General features: G+C 53.3%; 1 protein-coding gene across 1 annotated transcript; it reads left to right on the forward strand.

Annotated features, from left to right (window-relative positions):
• Positions 1 to 384: 384 nt before the first annotated feature.
• On the forward strand, positions 385 to 2,750 carry CBLN1 (cerebellin 1 precursor). The gene is made up of 3 exons (XM_042821571.1): positions 385 to 651; positions 786 to 905; positions 1,861 to 2,750. The coding sequence occupies exons 1-3, from the start codon at positions 385 to 387 to the stop codon at positions 2,056 to 2,058; spliced, it is 585 nt and encodes a 194-aa protein (XP_042677505.1). The 3' UTR covers positions 2,059 to 2,750.
• The last annotated feature ends 5,349 nt before the right edge of the window (positions 2,751 to 8,099 follow it).

The following is an 8,099-nucleotide window of genomic DNA, read 5'->3' on the forward strand; positions in this document are numbered from 1 at the left end:
GTCGGGCGCGGCGGGGGCGGGCGCGGGGCGCTGACGCCAGCGCGGGGCCGGTGGGGAGGCGGGGCCGCGCCCCGCGCCGTCTTTGTGCTCGCCGGCAGCCCCGGCAGCGCCGCCGCCTCCCGCCGCCTCCCTCAGCCCCGCGCGGCTGCGGACGGCTTCGCTCGGCCCCGCACCGCACCTCCCCGCACCTCTCCGCGCTATGTGCGCCGGTGCTGCCGTGCCTTCTCGCGGCCTCTTCCCTCCCGGTGGGGCGCTCCCGGCCCCTCTCTGAGCGCGGCGGAGCAGGGCGAGCGGAGCGGTGCCGTGCCCAGACGTGCCGTGCCCGGACGTGCCGTGCCGTGCCGTACCGCGCGGCGCGGAGCGGAGCGAAGGGAGCGCGGCGCCATGCGAGGCCCGGGGCCGGCGCTGGCGCTGGGGCTGCTGCTGGGCGCGGCGTGGCTGGTGTGCGGGCAGAACGAGACGGAGCCCATCGTGCTGGAGGGGAAGTGCCTCGTGGTGTGCGACTCCAACCCCACGTCCGACCCCACCGGCACCGCGCTCGGCATCTCCGTGCGCTCCGGCAGCGCCAAGGTCGCCTTCTCCGCCATCCGCAGCACCAACCACGAGCCCTCCGAGATGAGCAACCGCACCATGATCATCTACTTCGACCAGGTGCGGAGCGGGGCTGCGGACGGGAAGTTGTCGGGGCTAGGAGGGGGCGCACCGCCCCGCGGGGCTCTGCCCGCCCCAGGGGGGAGCCGGGGGCCGGGGTTCGGCGGAGCGCTGACGGTGCCCTTTCCTTGCAGGTACTAGTGAACATCGGCAGCAACTTCGACTCGGAGAGGAGCACGTTCATAGCGCCAAGGAAAGGAATTTACAGTTTTAATTTTCACGTGGTGAAAGTCTACAACAGGCAAACCATCCAGGTCAGCCCGCGGGAGCAGCGGCGCGGGGGGAACGGAGTGAAGCGGGACGCGGTGGGGCCGTGCCGTGTCCCCGGGCACCCCCCGCCGCCCCGCCCGAGGGCCGCGCGGCCACGAGGCCTGCACTGGCAGCGAGAGCCGCCCCGGGCCGGGAGCTGAAATCCCGGATCAAGGGCAGCGCTGCACGGCCGCCGGAGGGGAGGCTCCTGGGACCGAGGGAGCTGGGGGGCTCCGGGACGTGGACCCATCTGGAATGTATGAATGCAGCGCCGCATGCAGACATGCAGACACCCCGTACACGCCTTTGGTGTGTAGCTCGGTGCACACACACCTCTGGGTAGGGATATGGAACTACCGGCCCGAAGCCAGGTAGCAGAACCCAGGCGGAAAATGTCTGTGCAGCGATGCGCATTGCAAAGGTGAACGCACAGCTGCAGCGTCGTAGTGCTTCCCACGTTAGGTTGGGCAGGGAGCGCATTGTTAATGCGGGGTACACAGTCCTGGGGTCGGCAGTGTGATCCGAGGAATGCCTATTGACTGTTGTGGCACATTGTCTTTGTGCCTGGCAAAGGCAAACACCCCTGAACTCACCTCAGATGCGCTGAGGGGCGGCTGTGACAGCCTTCCGCACGGCTCTGAGGTTCCGCATAGAGCCACCTTTCATTGAGTGTGAGCAGAGCTCTTTCATAGCCTGAAAACATGCGGGCACCCCACTGAAATCCTTCAGAATAGGATCAATGCCTTGTTCTATATGCACCAGGGGTTTGATGTGGCTGCCGCTCTAAAGCAGCGGTGAAAGCCCTCTTCCCTTGGAGGGCACACCTCAGCCGGGCTCACATCGCTGTTTCATTTTTATGGGCTGGAGTTGCAGCTGCCAAAAGAGGCCCTTTCCTAACGACTTTCCCCTGCGAGGCAAGCCTTGCACTGACGGAGGGCTTTGTTTTATCTTGCTCTTTAGGTGAGTTTGATGCTAAATGGGTGGCCAGTGATTTCTGCCTTTGCAGGAGACCAAGATGTGACCCGAGAAGCTGCCAGCAACGGAGTGCTGATACAGATGGAGAAAGGAGACAGAGCTTATCTAAAACTGGAGAGAGGGAACCTGATGGGGGGCTGGAAGTACTCGACATTCTCTGGATTTCTGGTGTTCCCGCTTTAAACCACATCTCATCTGAGAGAAGGGAGAGCTGCAAGTCAGAGAATCTCCTACAAGTTCCCCAGCCCCAGCTGGGTGTACGGAGCTGTGGACAGCGGACTTTTTACGTGCAAATATTTAAGAAGCTAAATCCTGCTTAGGTTGTGTACATCGCTTTGAAGAATTACTCCTTATTTCCGTTGTGTTGCAGCCAACAGGCAGGAGACACTATAATTGATCACAGCCCCATTTCTATTCCTCTCTCCTCCCACAGAATTAGTTCCCATCTCTGTGTCACTGTGTAATCGGCCATCGTTCCCCATGGTTTCTGCCTCGCACAAGTAGGCTTTAGGTATTTCCATTGTCCTTTACAGCATATTTTGTAGTTTTGTTTTTAAAACATGTTAATCTCGACTCTTTTCTCTGAGTTTTAACTTAAAAAAAAACAACCCACACAACAAAACAAAAGCGCAAAGTATTTTTGAATACGTGGATGCCACGGTGGAAGAGCAGATGCCGCTCTGGCTGTGTGCGGGCTGAAGGAGACGTTTCTACGTGAAGAACTGTTTGCAGCGAGGGCTGACCGCAGTATTTCAATATTTCTATGTAATTCTGAGTGATTGTGAAATTTAAGGCTGCTAAATGTTTTGACGCTTGTTTTGCTCTTGTAAAATGTGGCCCAACTAAACGCCAGGAAGTATATTGAACTTTTACTATTACTCTGTAATATATGTGTGAATATTGAAAATTAATTTTTGCTTTAATTCAATAAAGTTTAAATGGGACTTTTATTTTTCTTAACCCGCACTGAGGTTCCTCACTGCAGGCGGCAGCGCGGCCCCGGGCAGGGGCTCCCGGATCGCAGTATCGATGTGTCTGTCTGTACTCCAGCCTATAAAGCGCAGCACATTTTGTACGGCCGTCTGAAGCGGCTTTACGACGTGTTTATCCTTCGATGCTAGCAGCATTTATTCGCCAGTATTATTTTGTTTACTGTCTTTTAAAGGTGGAAATGCTATAATTTCGCAGCGCTCGGACAGATAACTACTTTTATTAAAAGGTGCGGACGAGGATTTCGGTTGGAACGAAACGCGAAGACGAGTTGAAGCGGGGCGAGGAGCGCGCGGCGGCGGGGCGGCTCTATGCCCACGCCCGGGGCCGCTGGTTCGGGTCCCGCCGAAGCTCAGGGCGAGGAGGGAAGGCGGCCCCGGCCCCGCTACCCGCCCTCGGGAGCTCAGCGGGAGCCCGCAGCCGCGCGACTGGGAAACTACTGCGAGGTCTGCGAGGAAGGGCTGATAACGACGGCAGTCGGGCTGCCTTCTCCCGGAGCTGCGCCGCAGCCCCGCACAGGGCCGTCATTGCTTCCCCCGAGCGCGGCAGCACAGCGCGGTGTCCCGCGGCCGGGCCGAAGCCGCAGAGCCACCGGGCTGCAGAAAACCGTCTGAGGGCCGCAGGTGCTGTTGATGTCTTTTTTTTTCTTTTTTCTCTCCCTTCTTCTCTCTTTTCCTTTGTCCCCCCACGCAAAGTAACTAATCCCCCACCTTCAGCTGTGAGTTCTCCCCTGATTGCGAGCGCCTCGTTAAGTCGCTGCACCTGGAGTTCGCTCTGTCCGATTGTAGCGAAGCGCCGCCGCTCTGCGCTGCTCTGATCAGAAGCGCGAGGCTTCATCTCGAGGTCGGGCACGCGGCGGGGGCTGCAGCCGGGTGCTCCCTCAAGCTCAGGGTTGCATCCCCCCAACGGCTCCGCGGCCACGTTCCGCTCCCCGCAGCGCTCTGCCGGCGTCCGGGGTGTCCGTTCCTCTCAGCCGTCGCTCTCCGGTTGATGTAAGTAATTTCTGATTGAATTTATTGCTGATTAGAGCTGAGCATCGGTTTACACAACAAGAAATTATGCCTCGTTCAGTTCATTAGCGTGACGGGTGTTTGCTTTACGAGTAGATCGCTAATGCTAATGACCGGAGCTGATTGATTTCTAATGCGAATATAATGACGCAGATGTAGGGGAATTAAGGAAAAAAATCCACACTGATAATTGTTGGGTTTTTAGGGAGCGCGTGTGGGGGCGAGGGGAGGAAAAGGAGAAGCCAACCGCCTCGCTCCTGCGTGAGCGGTGCGGGGATGGAGATTAATGGCGCCGGCAAGAGATGGCAAGTTTGGTCCTAAAGGAAAAGTGCCGTAACTCCGGGGCTGGCGCCGCGCAGAGCGTTCCCCTCGCGGTCCGGGCTTCGCGTTCCGTCCCCTGTAGCTGCCGCGTGCCATGCGGGCTGGGCTCGGAGCCGGGCGACCGGGGGGGGGGAAATCCGCGCACAGCACGCCGCGGGGCCGCCACCGGCAGCCAGCCTGCCCCGCTCCTCCGGGACCGTGCGGTGCGGACGCCAGGTGGGATTCGGGAGGCAGGGAAAGAGGAACGGAGCGCGAGGCGCGGGGTTAGAGCAGCCCGCGGTAGCCGTCGGCTCTTGCCGGCGCGTTATCCCCGAGGGTGACCTCAGGGATCCGCTGACGCGAGGGGTTTTGTGGAGCGCAGCGGTCGGAGCGCTGCCGGAGGCGGGGGGAGTAATAGGGCTCTGCGGGAGCCCCGCGGCGCAGCTGCGCGGGATGGGGAGGGTGAGCAGGCTGCGTCGCTGCCGAGAGCGCCGTGGGTGTGCGGGCAGTGCCGGGAGCCACGTGCAGCGTGGGGGGAAGGGAAGGGCTCGGCAAGGCCGGCGGTGGTCGGTCAGTGCGCGCCTCGGGACAGCGCTGCGCTCCAGAAGGCCCGGCACGGCCCGGCGGCTGCGCGCCGCACCGCGGGTATCCGCGCTACTGGCGTCTCTGCACCTCCCACCAGGCGCCCTGGGACAGCCAGGCGCTGCCACGATGTGAACGTCTGGGTGCGGGGCTCTCCGTTCCTCTTATAGTCTTATAGTGGCTTTGAGCCTTCTATTGGACGAGTGAGGAAGATGATGATGTTTGTCCTTCTGCTTCTTCGGATCTGCGCTGCGGTGATGAGGGAAGTGCCTTTTAAGTTGCAGGAGTTGAATTTAGTTTCTTACAGCGTGGGGTTTTTGAAAGGCAACAGTTGCTGTTCTGAGTTCGGGCCTTGGGGCTGAGAAAGCGCTTGGGAAGGCAGCTGTGCTATCAGAGGTTCTAACGCTGCATAATACCTGGACTTGCAAAGCCCAGGACTCTCCTGCTTTTTGTGCTTGTATCACTGGCAACAGAGCACTGAGCATCAGGAGCCTTCCTTGAAGAATGCAACTCCTAGTGCTCTCACATCAGCAGCCTTTTAATTCTCTCTCTCCTGTAGCAATAGCAGGTCATACACCTTTTGGTCTCAGCCTCTCTCTTTGGTGTGCCCCTCTGCTGCATGTTTGAGAGTAATTCTGTCTGGGGGTGACCAAAGCTCTGCTGATCACTAAGGAGATGAAGATGTGAGGAAGGGATGCTGTGGAAGAGTTTGAGTACATTAAAGACTGGAGACATGATAGTCATTAACTTGTGCTGTGTGCAATATGTTAGAAGAAATAGCAGTGCATCAACTTCAGTTATAAATCCCATCAGAAGTGCTGAAAATGTCTTTCATCCAGAAATAGCGCGGGGCTTTGCTTCTTGTTTTGTCTGTGCAACCCTCATTCAAGGACTGGAGGATCACAGGACTCTTGCTTTATTTTTCAATTAGAAGTCCCTCAGCTCATAGTGAAAATTCTCATTTCATACTTGCACTTAATGCTAATACATTTTAATGTGCTTTTGGTATTTTTGGCTCAGGGTCAACCAAGTCGAGGCCGTCCTCCTTGAGCTTCTATATTGGCAGTGTTTCCTAACTTTGTCGGTGGTAAATGGCGCTACTTCAAAGATAAATATTGTAATCCTGAATTAATAATAAAAACGGCCAGGAGTTATGTGGCAGTGGTTTTCAGAGCTGCTGTCACCAAAGTAGTTGTACTTTTCTCTTTCTGCTATCAAATGAAAGTGCTGGGTTTTGGGGGGAGAGGGAGGAGAGAGGGGAAGGAGAAAAGGTAAACGTGGTATTTCTCATTCTAACATCTTTCCTCCAACGTTCCTTGTGAAGCGCTGTGGGGTGCTGGTCCGGCTGCCTGGTCTGCTGACCTGATAAATAACACTTCCATTGGAGGAACAGAGCAACACGGTGTTCTTTCCACTCAGGTGTTCCTGAATTCGTAACTGTTAAAATCTGGTCTTCAGAACTTGAAATCCCATCAGTTCTCCTTCATACTCTATCTTCCCCATAATCCTTGTACATATTTTGAGTCGCCTGCTCAAATTCTCCATTGGTGTTGATCTGTTGCTCCATTTTGAGTGTTTATGTCACTTCTTCTGCCTGGTTTTGTACTTCCAAGCTGTCAACAGAGCTGAATTTCCCTACTGCTCTGTCTGTTAAGTTGTAGTTATAGAGAAGCTTCTGATCTGTCTCTTTTTAATCTGGTTTTATTGTTCCTTTGCTGTCTCCTTTCTGGTGATTAATCTCGCTATTTCAGTCTTTGGAGCACCTTTCTAAGGGGTCACTTGTTCTTAGAACCTGGAGGATTGCAGCCTGTGGTGTTAAAACACCTTCAGGAATGGCACAACCACTCATATCTATGATAACAAAATGAGGCTCAGCACTTATTAGGTACATAATAGAAATAATAATGCAGGTAGTTGTGCAGTTTGTCGTGTGGCCAACATCATGCAGTGGTGAACTGGGTAGAGATATTTACTGAATTTCCTGCAACATATTCCCAGTTCTCTACTGTGGCTTGATTAAGCTAATTGGGAATCTGGCCAGTAATTCACTACTATCAATATGCATAAACTTACCAACTCCACATTTTGTGTGCCATGTACATAAAAATTGTGCAAGTCTGATCAGAATTAAATTATTTTCCCACACTGGGATAAGTCAGTGTTGAGTCTGGAAGTACTGGTTTAATGCAGCATCTTTGACCTATGAAAGTCATATTTGTTTTCCTAACGTACATAGTGAAAAGACTTCATTGACTTAAAGGTACTTTGGAAAGGGTACATTGAGAGAAAGCAATCTTCAGGGGGAGGAGGATCTTTCATTGTTACAGCAGTGGTGCCAGGGCTCAGGATTCAAACTGTAGCTTTAAATTCCAGTGGGTTGTTAAATGAGGTTTTTCTGCTGACGAAAATTTGCGTAGTTGTATTGCAGTGCAGATTCTTGCATCTTATTTTACACCTGGGACCTTGTGGCAGAAGCCAGGAAATGATGCTACAGGAATGTGTTCCAGCCCTATTACTTCTGCTGTGGCATGCAGCTGCTGTACCTGCATGAGGCAGAGGTGGTGTGGATAACTCAAACTTGGCAAGAAACACATCCATGTTCCCTTTCTGCCATTTTCTTATCTTTCCTTTGGCCTATGTAACCAACTTTTACCCTTGTTTGTAAGATCACCTAAAACTTTCGGATTACTGGAGGCATCCCAGTGCAAAGGCATGCCTTTGTTGTCCAAAATTTAAGATGTCTAAGATAAGTATTGTTTGTTTTTTAAATAACTGTTATATCAAAAGGTCAGGGCTGTCCAGTGGTCCTGGTGATGGCCGCATCAAATTGCATCAGTATAGGGTTTGAGTTGCCTAACCTACTCTAGTTCCATGAGAAGCTTTTCCTACTTAAAATATTTTTTGTGTCCTTAATAAATGGTTATAAATGAAGAGAAATGGTTAAAAGTTAATTATTATGTTTTCATTGTATAGCATCTCTTGTTATTTTTTTCTTCAAACAGTAGATGGATTTATAAAGAAACAATCTCCCCTCCACTCACTGACAGTCTCTTAAATGATACTGAAGACTTAAACTATTGTCTTGTGGGGGGTGAAGGAAGAAGCAGTTGAATTGCGCTGGAGCTGTTTTAAAACAAAACAAATGAAATACATATTAAAACATGGAGAACAGTAACAAGAACAGAAATACAGCATTTGTTGCTGATGTGTTTTTGTGCATTTTATGGCACGGTTTGTCAGAGTATCAGGAAGTGCTGATGCTTCTGAAAGCAGGAGAGCCCATGTTTGCATTCTCTAGGCAACCGGTCAGTACCTCAGGTGTGGTTATGGCTGCCTAATGGC

Source organism: Centrocercus urophasianus, unplaced genomic scaffold (assembly GCF_019232065.1).
Source record: "Centrocercus urophasianus isolate 14NV4802_14NV808 unplaced genomic scaffold, USGS_Curo_1.0 seq_2, whole genome shotgun sequence".
Classification (NCBI taxonomy): Eukaryota; Metazoa; Chordata; class Aves; order Galliformes; family Phasianidae; genus Centrocercus; species Centrocercus urophasianus.

Coding starts and splice junctions, on each gene's coding strand:
- CBLN1 (XM_042821571.1), top strand. CDS start 385: ATGCGAGGCCCGGGGCCGGCGCTGGCGCTGGGGCTGCTGCTGGGCGCG. Junction 652..785: donor TGATCATCTACTTCGACCAG/GTGCGGAGCGGG, acceptor CTTTCCTTGCAG/GTACTAGTGAACATCGGCAG. Junction 906..1,860: donor ACAACAGGCAAACCATCCAG/GTCAGCCCGCGG, acceptor CTTGCTCTTTAG/GTGAGTTTGATGCTAAATGG.